The 22,062-nt window shown below is 39.5% G+C and overlaps 1 protein-coding gene across 1 annotated transcript in view; it reads left to right on the plus strand.

Moving 5' to 3' along the window:
• The window catches only part of SYCP2L (synaptonemal complex protein 2 like), a 70,881-nt gene continuing 48,819 nt past the window's right edge, over positions 1–22,062 (plus strand). The window contains exons 1-12 of the mRNA XM_059686213.1: positions 1–9; positions 1,276–1,344; positions 3,242–3,379; positions 3,699–3,818; positions 5,473–5,577; positions 5,969–5,993; positions 10,950–11,035; positions 11,146–11,231; positions 14,642–14,676; positions 15,538–15,680; positions 17,201–17,253; positions 17,873–17,918. Of these exons, the coding sequence (XP_059542196.1) occupies positions 1–9; positions 1,276–1,344; positions 3,242–3,379; positions 3,699–3,818; positions 5,473–5,577; positions 5,969–5,993; positions 10,950–11,035; positions 11,146–11,231; positions 14,642–14,676; positions 15,538–15,680; positions 17,201–17,253; positions 17,873–17,918 (915 nt within the window). The remainder of the gene's footprint in view (positions 10–1,275; positions 1,345–3,241; positions 3,380–3,698; positions 3,819–5,472; positions 5,578–5,968; positions 5,994–10,949; positions 11,036–11,145; positions 11,232–14,641; positions 14,677–15,537; positions 15,681–17,200; positions 17,254–17,872; positions 17,919–22,062) is intronic.

A 22,062-nucleotide genomic window follows, 5' to 3' on the forward strand; every position in this document is an offset into this window, starting at 1 on the left:
ATGCAGGCGGTGAGTGACACCGGGGAACCCCGGCGCCTTTAGCCCCGGCCTCCTCCCCGCGGTTCAAGAGGGGCGCCAGGGCGCGCGGTCCGCCCCTGCGGGCGCAGAGCCTCGCGTGCACGTCCATTCACTGGCTCGGGACACCGAGCCCCAGCCGCCGCGGGAGGAGCCCTTCGGAGAACCTTTGAGCGCTTCCACCGCTTTAGATCTGCGTGGAGTTTATTGGCAGCTTGCAGTGCGAAAAGAAACCTCTGGTCCTTTGCTAATAGAGCGCTGGGGGAGGAGAAAGTGGATAATCAATGCTTGGAAGGCAAGGAGATGTTTCTTTTCAAGTTGCTTCGGCTGTTTGCCTAGAGCCCGTTCCCCACCTTGCTGCGTACGCAGCGCAGTGATGTTAACCCAGCGGCCCGGGAGTGTAGTTCCGAGCGCTGGGACTTCAGCCAGCCCCGGGAAGTGATAATCCCGAAAACGCAACCCGGGTGGGGTGTGGATTGGCACTACCAGAGCCAATACTTTTCAGCATTTACGGAACGGAATGCACGGCTGGTGAGAAAAAAAAGTTTAGGTTTGGTTTTTTAAATTCTCCCTATTTTTCATATTTATAAATAATGACAACATTGTAAAATATACTGACGTTTAAGGATATGGGCAAGTACATAGAGAAGTAGGGTTGTCCGCCCAAGCTAGATTTTTAAAAAACTTTAGAAGAAGAGATTTTTAAAAATTTCTTTTTGTGTTATACTTTTACATTGAATTAATTTAATTAGGAAGAAGTGAGCAGATGAGATGCGATGCTTCTAGCTCGAATAGTACAGTGTGCTGTTAAAACCATGAGGGCAGACCCAGAGACCACTTTTTGAAGAAAATGTGTAACAATGTGCTGCTGTTTTGTAAATTCCTGCTGTAGTAGTTGTTGAAATGCATCTTTTAAAACCTTATTTTACAAATTCTTGACAGCCTTTCTTCTATTTTATAGTTCTCACTATAGAGTTTAAATTTACCAATCTTGTGTGTGTTTATTACAATGATGTTTGCTTTGCTTCTTGTGATAGCTGAATTTCTCATAGATAGTGCTAAAGAGGTTGGCTAGTTGTTCCTAGAGAGCCCATATCTGATAAGTAGTATCTTACTTAGACTTAAAATCAGGGGCATGAGCAAACAAAAATTTTTTGTTCAATAAAATAATATGAACCTTTATTTCTTTTGTTTTATTTTAAAAACTTGAACTGACTTTTTAAAAATAAAAATAAAATTTTTTTTTGTTGTTGTTCACAGGAAAAGGAAAGCCCTTTGCAATCTATTAAGGAAGATGATGGGAGTGAAATGGCCCAGGATGCTTTCCATGTAAAGATCAAGTTAATTTTGTGTGAGTGTGTGTGTGTGTGTGTGTGTGTGTGTGTGTGGAGAGGGGGGAGGTGTGGTGTGTGTTTTTTGTATGTGTATGTATGTGTGTGTGGTCTTCCTAGTTCTCTGTTCCCTGGGCTTTCAGCACAACTGTTCCTCCAGTTGCTCACACCAAAGACAGAGAAATCACCTTTTGCTGCTTCTCCTTCCCTAATCTCTGACAACCAGTTATCATGGGGTCTTGTGATAAGTCTAAGGTAGTCAAGCCATCTTGTGTGAGGCACTATTCTAGATGTAGGTAGGCAGTACGGAACAAAGCAAACATAGTGTGTCCTCATGGAGCTTACAGCCTTGCAGAGAGCCAAAGAAACAGGTTACTAAAGGAAGGTAGTAGGGGGGAAAGGAACAGGGTATGTGATGGAGACTAAGGGTGGAGGGAGGTACTAGGCTTATTTTAGATAAGGTTCTGGAAGACAGACCTGAAAATGGGATACTGAAGCTGAGGTTTGAGGGATGACAAGGAGCCAGGAGGGTGGAAAGTTGTGGGGAGAAGAGTTCCAGGCCCCCAGTAGCCAGTGCAGAGGCCCTGAGGCAAGGAAGAGTTTGACTCATTTGAGGACTCAACGCCTGGGAGGGCAAGCAGAGGAAGCTGATAGAGAACGAACCAGGCAGAGCCCTGCAGAGCAAGGCAAAGGGTTTGGGTTATTTCCGAGCACAGAGGAGCCAGGCAGAGTGTTAAGCAGGTGGAAGGCTGAGGTTCTGAGTCAAAGAACCTGAGTGTGAATGTCAGCTGGGTGATCTTGTGCAAGTTCTTAACCTTCCCCAGCCTTGCTATTATTATCCCCAGAAAAAGAATCGAACCTCTCAGAGTGGTGGAGAGGATTAAATGAGAACATCTGCAGAACACTTAAGTCGGCACAAAAAGGTTCACTATGTGGTAACTTAATAAAGAAAATAATGTTTAAATCTTTAATTTCAAATGAGAAATCTATACTGAGGATAAGTGGAATTTTGGTCATTATATGGTAAAATATCTCCTTATTAAAATAACCTTACACGTTATAATTTAGTCTGTAGGATTGGATTGGATTTTTATAAATAAAAAAATCATATGTCTGTAGCACAGATAATTAAGGAATTGTATTATTCAAGTATATACTTAGAAGTATGTCTTGGCAAATGTTCAGAAAAAATCAGTTTTATCCTGGCAATTTACATATTTATCAGCTTTCATTATCTGTCATTATTAGTGGAGTAATTTTCTTCCTTTTATGATCATTCATGTTTCTTGGGTGATATTAGGCTTGAATTTTTTAGTGTTTTAGAATTTCTAACATTAGTGATAATTAACACTCTTCACCCTCAGATATCTGTAACTCAAGTGCAATTTCTCTTAAGTCAGTGGTTCTCAAACTTTAGCATGATGATAATCACCTGAACACCACCTTCAACGTTCCTGATTCCTAATAAGTCTCAGGTGATGCCCATGCTACTGGTGGTCCAGGAACCACATTTGGAAACTGCAGGCATACCTCATTTTATTGTGCTTTGCTTTATTGCACTTCACAGGTGTTGCTTTTTTTTTTTTTTTTTACAAACTGAAGGGAAAACCTTCTACCAGGAGAAAGGTTACGACTGGCTTTGTTGTGATACTTGCTTCATTGGGGTGGTCTGGAACTGAGCCTGCAATATCTCCGAGATGGGCCTGTACTGTCTTAAGCCAATGAACTTGCTCACTGGCTACATGACTATTTACTGCTCAAGATATAACTCTCTGTTTTATAGTTACCTTTTATTATTTCCACATTGAATTATTGTTGAGAATAGTAGTTACAAATGTTACTACAAAATTAATGTTTTTGGGAAAAAAGTAATTTGCAAACTATCAACTTTCCAGCTTCAGTCACTTATTATTGATGCATTCCATGGTAAAGGATTTCAGAAAATAAAAGAATATTTTCAACAGAGAGGGAGCCACATTCCTCAAAAATATAATCATCTTGAATTATACCATCTTGACGAATCTATAAATAAGGCAAGTAAGTTGTTTTGTTTTGTTATCTGACCAGAATCCCAGTGTATAATGATATTTGTCAGGCTTTCCCTCCAGTTTTATTTAAATGTAATTAGCATGCAGCAATATATAAGTTTAAGGGATATGGTATAGTGATTCGACTTACATATGGATGGGAAATGATTGCCATGGTACGTTTTGTTATCATCTGTCATCTCATATAATACAAAATAAAAGAAAATTTAAAAAATATATATTTTTCCTTGTGATGAGAACACTTAGAATCTACCCTCTTAACTTTCACTGTAAGACTTCTAACTTAGTGTGGTCTCATACCTAGGAACTGGATAAAAATGAATTTCAGTATGTTTCACTGTTGCTGAAATGCATTCAGCGGTTCTTCATTGATGGCCTCAAAGAAGATGAGCCTTTGCTAATTCAGCAGGGACTGATCCCAAAGATAAGTGTCCTGTTTTAATTTTGTATGGCTTTGGGTAACTTAAAGAACTAGAGTGGATTCAGTTATCTCACGAAGTTTGGTATTTTCTGTTCCTTTAAAATCAAATATGAAAACAAATTGGTAACAAAGTTTATTGCCCACTAGAGGCCCGATGCACGAAATTCATACAAGAGTAGGCCTTCCTTCCCCCGGCTGCTGGCACCTGCTTCCCTCCGGCACCCAGGACCTGGGCTTCACTCACAGCCCCGGCTTCATCCAGAAGGTTGTCCGGAAGGACATCTGGTCTAATAGCATATTATGCTTTTATTATTATAGATATCCAATCAAAACTTGAGGTCAACATATGTTTCCTGATGGAGGTGCTGGACAGGGCACTTTGGGAGCCTACAGCAAGGAGTCAGACACCACCTCCTTCTCCCCTTGACAAACCAATGCAGTGATCACATGTTTTAATTATTTTAGTGAATTTGACTCAGGAATATAGGATGAGAGGAGTAGACTATTCCACACTTCTTCCCCACCAAAGGCTCTAAAAGTATTTTAATAGTCGTTAGTAACAAGATTGGACCTAGATAAGTTATCAAATACTTCCCCTTGCCATAGTCCACTTTTCCAACTTTCTAAAAATCCCAGTTAAAGCAGAAAAAAAATGGCAAAAACATTTTATGTTTATTTTAGGTCATCCCAATTATGAAATTCTATTCTGCCTTTTAATTAACTAGAAGGTAACATTGTGGGTGCCTTAGAATGGCATCTGGAAGCAAAGCAGAGTTCCCTTTTCATGATGGGATTCAGGTTTACTGGGCCTGTGATGGGTCCCAGGCCTCGGTGTTTCTGAGCTCCCAGGGCTCCCCGAATGTGCAGCCAACGGTGAGAGCTGATTGATTTGCTCATGGTCTTCAGCTGGTGTGCCTTGTGTTCTTGGCTCCAAATTGGACAGCTTCCAAGCCCCACTCCTATAAGAATTGTTCATCATGAGCTCATCATGTCACCGACTTTGTGTTCAACTGACAACTTCTAACTATGCACACAGGGTTTTCCCTTTTTCTTTTTTTTCCGTAAGAGTGAAAATGGCCTTTGCTTAATTGAATAAATATGTGGTAGGAGGGTTTATAGAAGTTTATTTTAAATCATCCCAATCTTAGCAATGCAATATGAATTTAGATATATATGCCTATAGAAAAGAAAAATCTCCAAGTAGCTGGAAAAGAAAGGCAAAAGAAATGTAGCCAGATGTAGGCATATGTACTGTACTATGTGTACTTCTGGAGCACGTTCCAAATTCTGCATCTCTTTGGATAGCTTGTCTTCTACAGCTTCCCAGAGGACAGGAACTCCTCCTGTGCTGGGAGCTCATTTACCTCTTCACCCTTCCTCACTAGTCCCTTCATGTGCCTCTCTGGCATTGCTACTGGCCAAGTCCAACCATTTCTTGCTGGTATCTGAGAACTTACTGCAACTCGGTAGCAGTACGATACCATCCTGGAGTGTTCTAAATGGAGGCCTCAGAGCCAGGCCCAGTGGAACTGATGGAATGGGAAAAGGTCTTTAAAATTATTTGCTCTAGTGAAAGAATTATCTTAGGAAATTTTATCGAATAGGGAGTAGTTATGCAGTCATGGGAGTTCCATCTGTGTTTCTTCTTCTCATGCACATGGCTACCTGGTTTGAAAGAACAGTAGAATTTCTGACCATGGAAGATCTCGCTTCAGACACATCCCTGACTAATGTCACGGAAGACTTCTTTGACACAGTGCTGGTAAGGAAGGGGGGTGGGTGCTTTGCTGAATAGATAACATTGGTAATTTGCAGGAATCTTTGAGTTATTTCTAAAACTTACATTTTTCTAAGATGTGGGTTTTACTAAAAATGTTACTATTAGAATATTATGTTAAATAGAAGCAAGCATTAATATAATCAATGTTATAAAAAGAGGTGTTTTATTTTCGTACATACTAGTATATTATTCACCTGATTGACAGTGATATGCTGTTTTTAATAAAGTGAAGATCAAATAGGATTTCTCTAAATTTTTTTCTACTGTATTTAAAGTCAATTCTGCCTGTTAGAGAAATGTCAGCATTAATGTATTAACATTATAGTTTATAATTTTTTTTAAGTACAAGCTTTACTTTTTCTCGTTTTATTAGATTATTTCCAGGAGGAGTAGTAAAGGTAAGTGAATTATTTACCACTAATTGCCTATTTACTTTTTATTAATAGAATATTCTGTTACAGGGAGAATATTTATCTAAATGATATATAAAACTAAAGTGGGTTTAATTGTTATATTTGCATTTATTGACCATCATATGTGATGTTGAAGTGAGCTTTGTTGTAAAGTTTGCCTCAGCCTGAGGACTACCTTAATTTAGCTGCTCCTATCCCATTGGCTACCTGCTCTATTCAGACTGGAGAGCCACTTTTGTCATGAGGAACCAGCAAAGTTTAGCTCTTACTGATTTGACTTGGAGCGGATTCAGATACCTTCTGTCTTTCAAGAGTGTAAAAGGCAAATTTTTAGAATATTTGGAAGTTATACTGATAATTCTGTTCCATTTACTCAAAGGTAATTGGATATCTTGAATTATGATACTATGGATTCAAACACACTGAAAATATTTGAATATTTCAGAAATTGAGGCCATCTTAAAATGGATATGTTCTCTTCCTATTTAACTTCTTATTTTTCTTTTGAGAAGCTGTTATTAAATTGATATTATATTCTACAATGGATGGTATCTCATAAGAGAGGAAATTCAATGCTAGGAGATTAGGTATATGGTGTTTACTTGATTAAAACAAAAAAAAAGGTCCCCCTATTCTAGTCAGTGGATCCAAATACTTTCAAGCCAATTTTTTATGAACTTCATAAGTGATAGTTACTGTCTCTAAAATTAATGAAATACACAACAGTAAAACTTTGAATTTTGTAACATTTAAAAATAAATTTGTCTTTTATTACAGCAGTGGATACCACTGCATATTTGAAAAAAAAAAAACATATGAGAGAGATCTAGTTAGTACACTGCTCTAGATGTACTGTTTTAATAATCCCCGGCTGCCATCACAAAATACCATAGGCTTATTGGCTTACCCAACAGAAATTTACTTTCTCGAAGTTCTGGAAGCTGGAAGTTTGAGATCAGGGTGCCAGGATGTTGGGTTCTGGTGAGAACTCTATTCCTGGCGTGCAGATGGCCACTTCTTGTTCCTTTTGGGACATTTTATTCTTTGATAACTTTATCAGTTAGAGCAGCGTTTCTCAACTCTGACACTATTGCCATTTGGGGCCAGGTAATTCTTTGTTTTGGGGTGATTGTCCTGTACATCTAGAATGTTTGGCAGCTTTCATAGCCTTTATCCACTAGATGCCAATAGCAGCCCCTCCCACTTCCCCAGTTGTAACAAGCTAAAAAAAATCTACAAAAATTGCTAAGTGCCTCCCTGGGTGAAGGTGGGGGTAAAAGTCATCTCTAGTTGAAAACCATTGAGTTAAAGTGTTTTTTGGTATATGTCACAATATCTAGTTCAAGTAGGCTTGACTGATTAAGATAAATTACAGGCACAGGAGCTAAAAAGTCCAGAGACAGGAGTTTCAGGAGAAGTTTGGTTGTGGCTATGCGCCATTCACTGCAGTTCTTTCAATTCCGCCTTCCTCAGAGTCTCGAGTCTGCTTTCAAGTTGGTCTCCCTTGATGGTTGTTAGATGGTGGCCAGTAACCAGCACTTTGTGCTTCTAGGACCAGGGGTGGGCAAACTTTTTGACTCGAGGGCCACAATGGGTTCTTAAACTGGACCGGAGGGCCGGAACAAAAGCATGGATGGAGTGTTTGTGTGAACTAATATAAATTCAAAGTAAACATCATTACATAAAAGGGTACGGTCTTTTTTTTCAATAGTTTTATTCATTTCAAATGGGCTGGATCCGGCCCGCGGGCCATAGTTTGCCCACAGCTGTTCTAGGTTTATGTCCAAGGAAAGAAACATTATTTCTTCAACCACCAAAAGAAAGCCCTAGCTTTGCTCTAACAGGATGCCCCCTTTAATGAACCAATCACTATGAAAAGATGAATGGGATGTCAGCATAGCTTAAGCCAATCAGGATCCACCCCTGAAGCAAGTCCGCCCATCCCATAGAAAGACTGCTACATAACTGAGGAAGGGGAAAGGATGATGGGAAGGCACCAGAAAGTCCATTACAGTTACTCCTTCCATTCTATTCTCTTTGTAAGATTATCTGTTATTCATCCATTGCATCTTTTTTGTCTTCATATGCATCATTTTTTGTCATTTCCCCCTGTGTATTTTGAAAGCAGTTCTTAAGTTTTTCTTGGAAGCCATCGCTTTAACTAATTCTGCTCATTGCTTCCAGTGCAGACTTGAATTCTGCTATCACATCTTTGCTTCTTGTGGTGGGTGTGATCTGCCTCTACTTTTGTATCCATTGCTCTCTCTCTCTTTCTCTTTGTAGTACACTTTGTATTACAGAGAACTACTTTTTCTAGGTTTTCTTATCAACTGGCTGCCTGCTAGGTTTAGCCAAAGGAAAGAAATTAGAAGCAGGAAGGAGCAGAGAAGGCATTTCTCCCCTCGCTTCTGCAGTGCCACCTCCAGGAGTATCTGCATAGTCTCTGTGGCTCTGGCTCACTCATGTTACTAGAGCTTTTGCTAGGTGACCTTGATTCTTGGGATCTGGTAATACCTCCCACTTCCTCCACGTGACTTTGGGGGAGGGTGCAGCTGCTGGGAAGGGGCTAATAATTATGTTAATGATGTTAATTTCTGGGCCACCTCACTTTCCAATTTGACTTCTTAGCTTCTTTCATTGTTTTTGTAATTAATTTCCTGTATTAAGTTCCCTCAGATTGAAATATCTAGAATAACTTCAGTTTCCGTATTGCATGTTTCTTTCTCATTTACTTCTGTGTTCTCTATGTTCATCTTAGACTGTTGCCTTTTCTTGCAGATCTAATTTTTTATTTCATAGAATTCTGTGTTCATTTGAGATGATAACTCAGATGCTTCAAAAAAAATTTGTTTCCTGAAGTAAGCATATTTTCAAAAGTCACTTTTCTGCTACCTCTTGACTTGCCATGCTCCTCTCTCCTTTTTCAGTGGGCAGTATAATAGGTCTGATCAAATAATTGAATCAACATCCACTCCCCTGGGAACTGACCTTTAGACCCTTTCACAACTGACATTCCCTTTTGCTTAGTCCGCATTTCAGTTGCTAAGACCACATTCCACTTGCTAAGACCATTACCTTTCCCTCAGAACCCGCCCAGATAATTCTCCGCCCAGAAAAAGCCCGCCTAGAGTCCTTTAAAACCTCTGACTCTGGGTCCCTGGGTGCTGGCGCTATTTTGGGGCTCAGCCCATCTGGTATCCAGATGACCTAATAAATTCAAAATTCTTTACCCCTTTTGGCCTCATGCGTTCCTCCTTTGGCAGCCCTAACATTATATTTGTTAGTTTTTCTTTATTACCCTTTAAATGAAAAGATCTAATGACAGCTGATATTTGCTAATAGGGTGCATTAATATCTTTAAGGTCCCCTGCTGTCCACCTGTGCTCTGTTAGAATCTTCATCTCAAGTTATAAACTGACAGGCAAGTTGTTGCCACAGTCCCTAGCCATATATCTGGTTTCCAGAGATTATCTAGCAGTATTAATCTGGCTCTTTTGGGATTGGAGAGGGATCTTTAAAGAACAAACAAATGTTTCTATTGATTTTTAGAGAGAGAGGAAGGGAGATGGGGAGAGAGAGAAAATTGATGTGAGAGTAAAACTGCAATTACTTACAACTGGGAATTGAACCAGCAGCCTTTTGGTGCATGGGACAATGCCCAAACAACTGAGCCACACTAGCCAGAGCTGAAGAGGGACCTTTTAAAGAACTGCTTTCTGGTTTGGGTTCCTACAATTTCATAAGTTACAAAGGAGTTTAATAGTGTATGATATGTGATGAATTCACATATCAAAATTGCACATCTGAACCTATCAAAATAATACTGTGATCTTACTATACATTTTTGCAATGTACACTACTGCTGTCATTTCGTATCTTATCAGAATGTGCTTAAATAAAATAAAAAATAATCTCTCTATATAAAAGCCTAAGCGACTGTTTGACCGTTCAACTGGTAGCTATTGCGTGCACTGACCACCAGGGGGCAGATGCTCAATGCACAGGCATGGAAACATGGAACAGACTGATGAATCTTGGAGGGAAAGGGGAGGGTGACAAAAGGTTAACTAAAGATTTCATATGCATACTAGGGGTCCCTCGGCCTGGCCTGCACTCTCTTGCAATCCGGGACCCCTTGGGGGATGTTGGAGAGCCAGTTTAGGCCTGATCCCCGCAGGCCAGGCTGAGGGACCCCACCGGTGCATGAATTCATGCACCGGGCCTCTAGTTGTTTAATAAACATCGAGTATTACCATATACCATTTATAAGCTATGTACTGACATCTAAATAGTTGTTGATATTTCTGTGATTATGCTATTTAATAAAGGTCAACACTTTACTTAAAAAGAATTCCTGCTCTGTTAACATAAGACCTTTAAAATTTTTAATTTTTAGTCCAGGCGGTGTGGCTTAGTGGTTGAGTGTTGACCTGTGAACCAGGAGGTCATGGTTTGACTCCCGGTCAGGGTACATGCGTGGGTTGCAAGCTCGATCTCCAGTGTGGGGCATACAGGAGGCAGCTGATCAATGATTTCTCTCATCATTAATGTTTCTATCTGTCCCCCTCACTTCTTCTCTGAAATCAATTAAAAATAAAAATAAAATTTTAATTTTTATAAAATATGTAAATGTAAGAAACACATAGAAGCAGGAGGACACTGTGTGCAGGAGCTGCCCTTTGCACATGGCTCAGTCTGGACCAAAGTGGCTTTGTTTGAGCTGTGATATCACAACAGTCCCACGTTGCATGTGCTGCTCTTGTTTTCCTTGGTGGGCGTCTGCACAGTAGAAGCGTATTGTGGCCTGGTGGTTTCTAGACCTCAAAGCAGGTGTCTTGCGCAGACTATGTAATTTCCAGTCTTTGCCTCTTCCTGCAGTGTAGGAGGCATTTCCTTATTCTTTCCGGCATCCATTTGATTGTTTTAAAATTATATTTTCAGGGAAAATTCAGATGTTGTATTCCTTCATGTTTACCTTAGGATTTCTAGTGACAGAAAAGACAGTCAATCATTTGATTCAACAAGAGGTAAGTTGCAAATAACAAAGCAGATAACAAAGTAGAAACCTGGGAGAAGGTTGTGCACTGGTCCCTGTTTTGTTTCTTCCCTATGGATGCTTTTCTCCAACTCTGAACAGGCTTTGATGACTTTGAACAGCATTTTGCATGCTGTACCTTGGGAAGAGAGAAAACTTCCTTTATCAGAAGACCGGTGTCATCTCATGTAAGTGACCTTGTACTCAACTCTGTGATGATGTCAGGCAAAATCTCTCTTTGTTCTCCTCAGGCCTGATCGCTTCATTCCTTCCTTCAGCAAATGCTTTGCACTTATAATGAGTCTGGCACTACGCTAAGCAGTGAAGTAGGACTGGGGGAAAAACTAGCCTTTTTTAAGCTTTTCTTTTTTAGTAGTATGGGGTGTGTGTGTGTTGTTTTTTATTTTTAAAACCTCAGGTTTTTAAAAAATATATTTTTATTGATTTCAGAGAAGAAGGGAGAGGGAGAGAGAGATAGAAACATTAATAGTGAGAGAGAACCATTGATCAGCTGCCTTCTGCACACCTCCCACTAGGGATCATCAAGCCACAACCTGGGCATGTACCCTTGACTGGAATCAAACCTGGTACCCTCAGCCCCCAGGCTGACGCTCTATTCACTGAGCCAAACCAGCTAGGGCTGTTTTGTTTTTATTTGTTTGTTTTTCTAAGTATGGATTTTTTGGGTTTTTTTTTGTAGTATTTTTTTGTTTTTGTTTTTGTGTGTGTTTGTTTTTTAGTAGTATGGGTTTATAATTTTTTTCCCATCAAGTTTGTGAGGTAAAATGCTTTCTCGGGCTATAGATAATTTTTTCACTGTTACTGTGAACTAAATTGCTAGTTACTCATGGGACACTGTTGAGTATAGATCCTGCTGGTGAACTGCTTGGCTTCAGATCCTGATTTTGCCATTTATGCTCATTGCATTATCTAGAGTACAGTCTTAACCTCACTGTACCTTGGTTTGCTTGCCTATAAAATGAAGCCAACATTAATACCTGATTGATAGTTATGTACTGGTTGAATCAGGCGATCCATTGAAAGTGATGAGCACATTACCTAGTAGAGAGCAAATACCCAAAGGTTACCAACTATTAACATACCAGTAGGGCATGGAATTTATATTTGCATTTTGGTGCCTCACTCACAATTATGAGTTTGGGGACATTGAAATTTGGAGTGAAGTTTGTAATGTGTGACCATGGAAAGAGCAAAACCTGCCCCTGTTTTGAAATTGAACTTAGACCTATGACTGTGAGCTAACCACTAAATAGCATTGGTGACATCAGAGTGGCACGCAGTCCTTCATGTGAAAAGCACCCATGACTGCGTGAGGAAGGGTGACCAGGTTTACCATAGTGTAGGCCTGGAAGAGGTGACTGGTCAGCATGAGCTCATGGCTATAATGTTTGTCCATTTAGCTAGTCTTTGCAGGATGCAGTTTTTCCACTAAGGTTTTCCTAAAAAATATTTATTGAATATATTAGGGCAGCGGTTCTCAACCTGTGGGTAGCGACCCCTTTGGGGGTCGAATGACCCTTTCACAGGGGTCGCCTAAGACCATCGGAAAACACATATATAATTACATATTGTTTTTGTGATTAATCACTATGCTTTAATTATGTTCAATTTGTAATAATGAAAGTTGGGGTCACCACAACATGAGGAACTGTATTAAAGGGTCATGACATTAGGAAGGTTGAGAACCACTTTATTAGGGAAATCATTCTTTTTAAAAAATCCTCACCCAAGGATACATTCTAATTGATTTTTTAGAGAGAGCCCTCGCCAGTTTGGCTCGGTGGAGGTGGATAGAGTGTCAGCCTGCAGACTGAAGGGTCCCAAGTTTGATTCCGGCCAAGGGCACATGCCGAGGTTGTGGGCTCGATCCCCAGTAGGGGGCGTGCAGGAGGCAGCCGATCAATGATTCTCTCTCATCATTGATGTTTCTCTCTCTCTCTCCCTTTCTGAAATAAATAAAAAATTTATTTAGAGAGAGAGGAAGGGGAGAAAGAGAGGGAGAGAAACTTCGGTGCAAGAGAGAAACATTGATGGTTGCCTCCCTTAAGCATGCTGATTGAGGATGGAACCCGAAACCTTCAGGTGCAGGGAACAGTGCTCCAACCAACTGAGCCACCCGGCTAGGACACAATCATTATTCTTAGTGGTGTATTTAGACTTTGATAATCACCAAGTTATATATGAAAGTCTGGTTACTCCAACCTCTTTTCAAGTGTATTAAAAAAATAAATAAATAAAACCGCCTGTCGGACCCCTGAGTGTAACCTGAAAGAAGACAACGATGCTTTTAGCTCTGTTCTGAACAGAGGTAAATGCACAAATTACCAACATCATCTTAAAACAAACAAATAAAAAATGTAAGCATCTACAAAGTTTAAGGTAAAAGCAGTTTTGTAAACAATAACTGCAGATGCCGATGTTATTGTAAAATCACAGTTTATTAATGTCCATCAAACTGATCAGGAGGTTCTGGGTTTGGAGCTGACTGAATTTTTCTCCTAAGCTTTCAGTCTAATCCTATGGTCCTTCCTACCTTATTGTTTGTGTGTTCCAGAAAGTTTGGAGTATTCTAGGTTACAAGTAAAATATGCAAGTATAAAATTAAGCAGAACTGTCAGTGGTGCTGTTTTAAGGCTTCTATTTAATAGTAACAAATCAATCATTTATTATGAGAAACCAAAGTACTCCAAGATTTCTTAACAAATCTGTTCTTTAAAATGAGAGCTATTTCAAACATTAAAAAAAGTCTTCATCACACTTATTAGCATTTAATTAAAATTGTTAAATACAGATGCTCTTCTACTTGCAATGGGGTTATGTCCCAGTAAGCACATCATAAATTGGAAATATTATTAGTTGAAAATGAATTGACTATACCTAACCTACTATCATCATAGCTGAGCCTAGCCGACCTTAGGTGTGCTTAGAACACTTGTGTAGTCTAAAGTTGGGAACAGTCATCTAACCCAAAGCCTATTTTATAATAAAATGTTGACTATATCATGTTCCTTATTATGCATATGGTTTTTGCACCATTGTGGGTCGAAAATATATAAGTCAAACCATTATAAGTTGGGGGCACTCTGTGTATAATATGGGAGTCTGTGTTAGTTACAATAATGTAATAACTTAATCCCACTATACCTGTAATATAATCAGTTTTAAAAATAAGTTCAAAAAACTCACTGGAAAGACTCACAGCACCTGTTGTTAATATTTCTTCCAGATGTTAAACTATGTTAAAAAAAGGGTACACATCCTCACAAGGTTGGTGAGATGATTATAAAATTCCAGAATCTTAACATTTGATGAATCCTCAGAGATCAGAAGGAGAACTAGAACTACAGCGGTGTGTGTGTGTGTGTCTTAAAAAATGTACATTTAAGTTATTAATATACAAACTTGAGAAAGATTGCCATAAAAATCTATTTTTGACATTGAGAAAATGCTGATGCTAAATTGAAATAAATAATTTCAAAAACATAAATCTTGGTTTTAAATTCTAATGTCAATAGAGTGAAGTTTTGCCTACTTAGGTTCATATCTGTAAAATGCAGTTTATCTAAATGTTTTTCAGGAAAGATTTTGCAAGAACAATCTTGACTGTGGGTGGTAAGAAATATTTAGAATTTTAAATATAAGAATATTAAATATTGGACATTAGATTGTTTTTAAGCATCTTGAAACTATGGGGAATAAATTATGGCCAAATTGAAAATAAGAATTAGGATTTTGTTTTTCATTTACTATGAGAAACTTCAGCATGCTAAAAACCATAAAGAATAATTAAAGAATGCTCATTTACTCACCAACCAGCTTTATCAAATATTATCATTTTGCCACATTCGTTTCAAATATTTTTAAAACTAAATCTGGGTCCATGTCACTGTTCCCAATCCCCTCTTTATTGGTGGAGGTAATCCTTGACTTGGATTTGTTTTTCATTCTTAAGTATATTGTTTTACTTTTTCATTATGTATTCAAAAGCAACATACATTATTGTTTTGCGATTTTAAAAGCATTTTCTAAATCTCATCCTGAGGTACATATACAGCTGCAACTTTCTTTTTATCCTTAGAATTATTTGAGATTTAAACATGCTGATATATGTAGTTTTTATTAATCTTCTGTGAAATTCCACAATCAGTCTTGAAATTTAATCTTTGTAGTAGAAGTATTTTTTAAAGGCTATTTGATGAGCTGCTTTTGATGAATGTTTAATATATGTAATATAAAATGCAAAGATATTTATTTAAAATTGTTATATGCTGACCTACTGTTTAGATTTTCTCCTATTTCTTAAATATTGAATTTAAATGATTGTATTTACTCCCGGATACATCTTGCTGCTTATAAGATGATGCTAGGCTTCTAAGATGGAATTTCTTAGAGCAAGTGCTAATCTTTGGAACTCATTTCTTCTTTTGCTTTGAGCCTAGAATTACCCATGTCTGCCATGTTTTTAATCTCTAGATTATGGCCAGCAGGTTGCTCTTTCTGAAGCATTGTGTAGACTGACAACTAAACAATCAAGGGATGACCTTGTCCATCAGTGGTTTGAGGATGACGTCATTGCTGAAGCTTTCAAAAAAATTAAGGATCACGAATTTGAAACGGTGCGATTCCTGGTCCTCAAAATTCTGTTTAATCTATATTTATTTTTGTTGTTAATTCTCACCTGAAGATACGTTATCCATTGATTTTTAGAGAGAGTGGAAGGGAGGGGGGGAGAGAGAGAGAAAGAAAGAAAGAAATGTGAGAGAGACAAATTGATTAGTTGCCTCCCTCCCTCATGTGCCCTGACCAGGGGTGGGGGTGCGGGAAGCTAATGACAACCCAGGTACGTATCCTTGACCTGGGATTGAAACCGAGACCTTTCAGTTCTTGGGCTGGCATTCTAACCACTGACCACACCAGCCAGGGCAGAAAAGGTAAAATTCTTTATAGCTGTATTCATGTTGAACAAAAGCTTTTTGGTAAATGGCTATGCAATTAGGATTCTGTTAAATCTAAACCTTTAAATATATAATTAAATATATTATATTTGACTTTGAGCCTATGGCCAGATCTGCAATAGTCAGGATTTAGTTTGATCTGTATAGAAACACCATGAGCCCCTGGAGTCCCACCTTCCTGATTTATATGTATTTTGATGCTTGCATTTTGGCAAGTTGATTTAGGAGAAACCTGAGTGTCTTCATCTGTAAAATGAAAATGAAACTGATCTCAATATTTAGAGGATGAAATGAGAGAAAATGAAAGTGCTAGGACACTCAGATGTTAGTTTCTTTTCTCCTCTGTGTCATGCCCTCATCTGCATGGAAATTAGATGAAAAGAAGACAAAAGTAATTATCCTGGTTTTCAAGTTATACCTCCCACCCCAGAGCCATCAACTTCTTAATTGAACTGTTTTTATATGAAGGTTTAGATTACCGTTGTCTATTTCGTGCTGAATATAGACAGAGGGTGAGGACTGAAGACAACAGCCAGTCTTCACTTTGACAAAAGGGACAAAATGCCTGGATCAGAGTCTCTTTGGCTTTTGAATTTTGGAGGCAACACATTTACCTTCCTAATAGCTGTTGGATAGGAGAACTCTAAAAAATATTCTTTATTCTTAGAACATATACTGGGAGAGAAAACTCAGAAGTAGCAGGAAAGAGTATTCTGGATAAGGAAAATTGGCAGGTGATAATATAACCAGGTAAACCCAAAGTCAGTAAGTTTTATGGGTTTGTGGTTGGCTTGTGCTGGGCAGATGTTAGGGAAATGGAAGCCCAGTGGGTTAATCACATATTGTAATGCAGCTCATCAGTAAGATGTATTTCTATTGCTACTCTTCTAACCAGGAGAAATGTAATTGCGCATATAACTTTCGGAGACCTACACATTCCTCAGCTGAAAATCTCCTGGCTGGGGGACTCCTTCTAGAACATATGTCTGGAGCCTCCTCTTTGTGACACAAAGTATTATTTTAGTTGGCACATAATAATGAATCCTTGTGAAGCCTTGTGATATTACTAGATCCTGGAAATTTAGAGGCACACACTGGCCCTTACGTGCTGGTGAGAGTAGTACTGTTTAACTAAGACATCTTGGTGTTCTGTTAAAAAACTTGCATTATTTACTTTGAAGGACAGTAGGCTGTTTCTCAATTACCTAAACAACAGACTTGGTGACCAAAGAAGGTAAGATGTTTCTCTGAGCATTATTTTATTGGCTAGATGTATTTGAAAATGTCTAATGTAAAAAAATCTAGGATTTATTTTATTTTATTTTAGGACAGAATATAGGATACATAATTTATTGAGCACTACAGAGTTATTGAGTAGGAACCTCAGAAGATTAGACACATTCTCCCTATTGATTCATTTTGTTTTGAAAAATAATCTCTATCAGTCTTTTAGCATATTTATGATTTGGAGTATTTTTAACATTACGTTCTCTGGGAAGATTTTATGAAGAGTGATCCCCTGCAGACTTGAGGCCACTAGGGAGAGGTGTATTATGGACAGTAAAGTACGTGATGAAAAGATATTTGCTAAATTCACTCCTTTCATTGGGGATTTTGCCAAGTGACTGAGCAGAGATATAATATTGGTAAACCTGGCTTGTAGGCTAACAGATGGAGACTTGAAATCCAGCCACAATGGATCTCCACTTGGAGGTTTAAGGTCCTCTTCCATACTTTGTACCAAGAAACTTGATGGCATCCCCTAGTTATAAATGCTTATTTGCAGAACATCTGTAGGTGGTGCATGGGTTGCATCCATATTATTACCTTTTTAATTGTGAAGTGTTTTACAGGGTCTATTCATTCCCATGTATTGCCGCTTTTGCTGACTGGCATGAGGTATGTTTGTATTTCTTGGGTGCTGTGAGGGTGGTGTGTAATGAAACCCATGATTTTGTTTACTTAGTCACGCTGCTCTTACTACTCAGGAGGGCTCTTTAAAAAGGAAGCTCACTTCTTGTAGCGAGGTCTCAACTCTGAAGCTTATTGCCCCTTTTCCCTGTCTTCTCTCACACTGTAACTGCGGTGCAAACCGGTAAGTTTAAGTGTCCTGCTGTTATTAGATCAAGACATTTTAGGGTGTATATGTGTTCATGAGCTCCATTACAGGAACCTAGCCTTATTTTACTCTGTTAGTAGTTAACATTATTCATGTCTGGATAAAAGAGAAAAGAGCAACTATTTTGCTTCTTCACACAGTTGATGCTTCTTACTCCATCTCCAGCAAATTGGGGACACTTTTCTTTTTTTCTAAATAATTTTATTTTGTACTCTACAGTCCAAAATTGAGTAGCCTCTTTTTACTCCTTCCTTTGATTTCCAAGGTCCTTCATAGTTAAGGTGCCCCACCCCGCAACATCTCAATTTTGGCATAAAATCTTTAAAGGTATCTGACCCTTGACTCTATCGGGGGTTTCTTGGACCATGTCTTCAGAATGTCCTAATTAACCATCTCTTTGTTTTGGGTTCAGAACCCCTTTCTTGGCCTCTGTGAACTGCATCTGTAACTCATGACTACACTACAAATTTCTCTCTGGAACTGGTTTTGGTAGCCTGACTTCTGTATCTAAATTCTATTTGTCCTTTTAATTGTCTGGGGAATCTAATCTCTGTTTGGTTCTTCTTTCTTGGACTTCAGAATTTCCATCAACTATAATCAGGGCTCTTACACTGGCTTTTAGTAATATACATTGTGGGTTAAAACCTTTATTTTAACTCTATAGCTATCAGAAAGTAGGTATATGTGATGAAAGGGTGTCCAAGAAATACTGTTTATTGGAAAACCAGGTGGTACAATGGTAAGTCTAATATGTGCTTCATTGTTGTGGAATAAAAATTATATTTCCTGATAATTTGTCTACAATACGTCTGGGAGAAAACAAAGGCATTGTTAATGGTGCCTAAGTGAAGATACCTCTGGGAAGTTGGGAGAGGCAGAGAAGGAGATATTTGCTGTTTCTGTATAAACACCGTACTGTTTGACTCTTTTTTTCTCTTGTGTTGTTTCCTTTTGGTCTTCATAGATTTTTATTTTTAATCTTTATTGTTGATATTATTACAGATATCCATCTCCCCCCCAACCCCCACCCCCCCATAGCTTTCCTCCACCTGGTTCCCACCCCGCACCAGGCTATTGCCACCCTATTGTCTATATCCATATGTATTGCTTTACATGCTTATAAGATCTTTTTCTAATCTCTTCCTGCATCCCCCCCCCACACCCTCTCCCCTCTGAGTATCACCAGTCTGTTCCATTTCCATGCCCTTGATTCTATTCCATTCACCACTTTATTCTATTCATCAGATTTTTTATTCATTTGATTTTTAGATTCAGTTGTTGATAGATATGTATTTGTTATCACTTTGTTGTTCATATTTTTTTTATCTTTTTCTTCTTCTTCCTCTTTTTAAAGAATACCCTTCAGCATTTCATATAATACTGGTTTGGTGGTGATGATCTCCTTTAGCTTTTTCTTGTTTGTGAAGCTCTTTATCTGACCTTCAATTCTAAATGATAGCTTTGCTGGGTAGAGTAATCTTGGTTGTAGGTTCTTGCTATTCATTACTTTGAATATTTCTTGCCATTCCCGTCTGGCTTGCATAGTTTCTGCTGAGAAATCAGCTGACAATCATATGGGCACTCCCTTCTAGGTAATTTGTAGAGTGCGGCTATAATAGGGTTAAGCCTCGGACTGATCTGTTGGCAAAGCCACAAACAAGTCCCAGCTTAGAGGTCACAGTCCTCTTAGCATAATTAGGCTTGACCTTATGATGCTCCCTAGATCCTTCGTAGGAAGCTAATGGGCTGTGGAAGGTGCAGCAAGTGCTGCCAAAACAAGTGAAACTCACAACAATAGTGTAACTATGGTAACCACTACCTTGTTTATCTCTGACTATAAAATAAAGGCTCAGCTTGCCTCTGGATCTCTCTCTGTGGCCTCAGCCAGGCACAGGAAGATCCACCTAGACCAGTGATGGCAAACCTTTTGAGCTCAGTGTGTCAGCATTTTGAAAAACCCTAATTTAACTCTGGTGCCGTGTCACATATAGAATTTTTTTGATATTTGCAACCATAGTAAAACAAAGATTTATGTTTTTGATATTTATTTTTTATATTTAAATGCCATTTAACAAAAATCAACCAAAAAAATGAGTTCGCGTGTCACCTCTGACACGCGTGTCATAGGTTCGCCATCACTGACCTAGACCTAGCTTATTCTCTTTGTCTGTCTTTTCTTCATCCGTTCGCCGCCCTCACTCAGGCTTTTGAACCCTTGGCTGAGCTGGCTCGGCACAGTAACTGACTGTCTTTCTCTTGCTGCTTTTAAGATTCTCTCTTTGTCTTTTGCCCTTGGCATTTTAATGATGATGTGTCTTGGTGTGGTCCTCTTTGGATTCCTCTTGTTTGGGGTTCTCTACGCTCCTGAACTTGTAACACTATTTCTTTCACCAGGTAGGGGAAAGTTTTCTGTTATTATTTCTTCAAATAGGTTCTCAGTATCTTGCTCTCTGCCTTCTTCTGGCACCCCCATAATTCGGATATTGGTACGCTTGAAGTTGTCCCAGAGGCTGCTTACACTATCTTCATATTTTTGGATTCTTTTTTCCTTTTGCTCTTCTGGTTGGGTGTTTTTTGCTCCCTCATATTTCAAATCATTGATTTGATTCTCGGGATCCTCTAATCTACTGTTGGATCTCTATATTATTATTTATTTCGGTCAGTGTATGCTTAATTTCTGACTGGTCCTTTTCCATTTTTTTGGCATTCTCATTAAGATCCTTGAAAGTCTCACTAAGTCCCTCTGAGGTTTCTAGAAGATTCTTGAGTAACCATATAACTGTGGTTTTGAACTCTATATCCAGTAGTTTACTTTCTTCCATTTCTTTCATTTGTGACATGTTTCTTTGTCTCCACATTTTGGCTGCTTCCCTGTGTTTGTTTCTATGTATTGGGTAGCTGTTAAGTCTCCTTGAGTTTATAGAGTGCCCTTGTGTGGTAGGTGTCCTATAGGGCCCAGTGGCTCAGCCTCCCCAGTCACCTGAGGTGGACACTCTTGGTGCACCCCTTTGTGGGCTGTGTACACAGTTTTGTTGTAGTTGAGCCTTGATTGCTGTTGGTGTCACTGGGAGGAACTGACCTCCTGGCCAATTGGCTGTGGGGACCAACTGCGACTACAGTGGGAGAGTTGCTGTGCAGGAGACACCCTTATGCAGCAGGACTTGCTTCAGTGGGGCTTTGGTGCTCACTGAGTCTGCCCCTTGAGTGTGTTGCTTATGGATGTGAAGAGTTGTAATCTGGTGTGGTCTCACACTGACCACTAGTACACTGGCTCTTGGGTCTCCAGGGAGATGCAAAGTCAGCCACTGCCTGGAGCCGTCCAGCAGGAGCTACAGAGAGATCTACAGATTCCTTCTCTTTGTATTAGGTTTGGAAGTTCCCAGACGAGGCCCAGCTGTGAAGCAAGGCAGGCTGGTGCTGGGTCTTGGACCTTTTATTGATAGCCTTGGAGCTCCCTGACCCAGCTGCAGCTTGTTTGGGGCAGGGTCTCAGGGAATCACCAGGTCAGAGTAAATAGAAATGGCTGCCAGTCAGCCCTGCACCTGGGAGGTCCCAGCACAGGAATAATGACCTCTGAGAGTACCTCCGTCTGGAAGAAAGCCTCCCCTGAGTTTCTGCAGACAGTCCAGTTTCTCCCCGTATGTGTTTGGGTCCCCCAGAGCCTCCCCCAGCACTGGAGCTCAGAGGGAGTGGGAGCTTGTAAATTCAGTTCATGGTGCTGGTCTTTTAAGAGGAGCAGCTGGGTCTCTAGCAGCCTGTGTGTCACTCAGCCCCAATCCACACTGGTTTTTACAGTTCGTAGTTCTTACTGCCCGTAGGGACTTCTTCCCCAGCTCTGAGACCCTGGCTGGGGGTCTGGTGTGGGGCTGGGACCCCTCGCTCCTCCGTGCAGCCTCTGCAGAGGCACTCTCCCTCCGGATTATA

Source organism: Myotis daubentonii, chromosome 3, assembly GCF_963259705.1.
Source record: "Myotis daubentonii chromosome 3, mMyoDau2.1, whole genome shotgun sequence".
In the NCBI taxonomy this organism is placed as follows: domain Eukaryota; kingdom Metazoa; phylum Chordata; class Mammalia; order Chiroptera; family Vespertilionidae; genus Myotis; species Myotis daubentonii.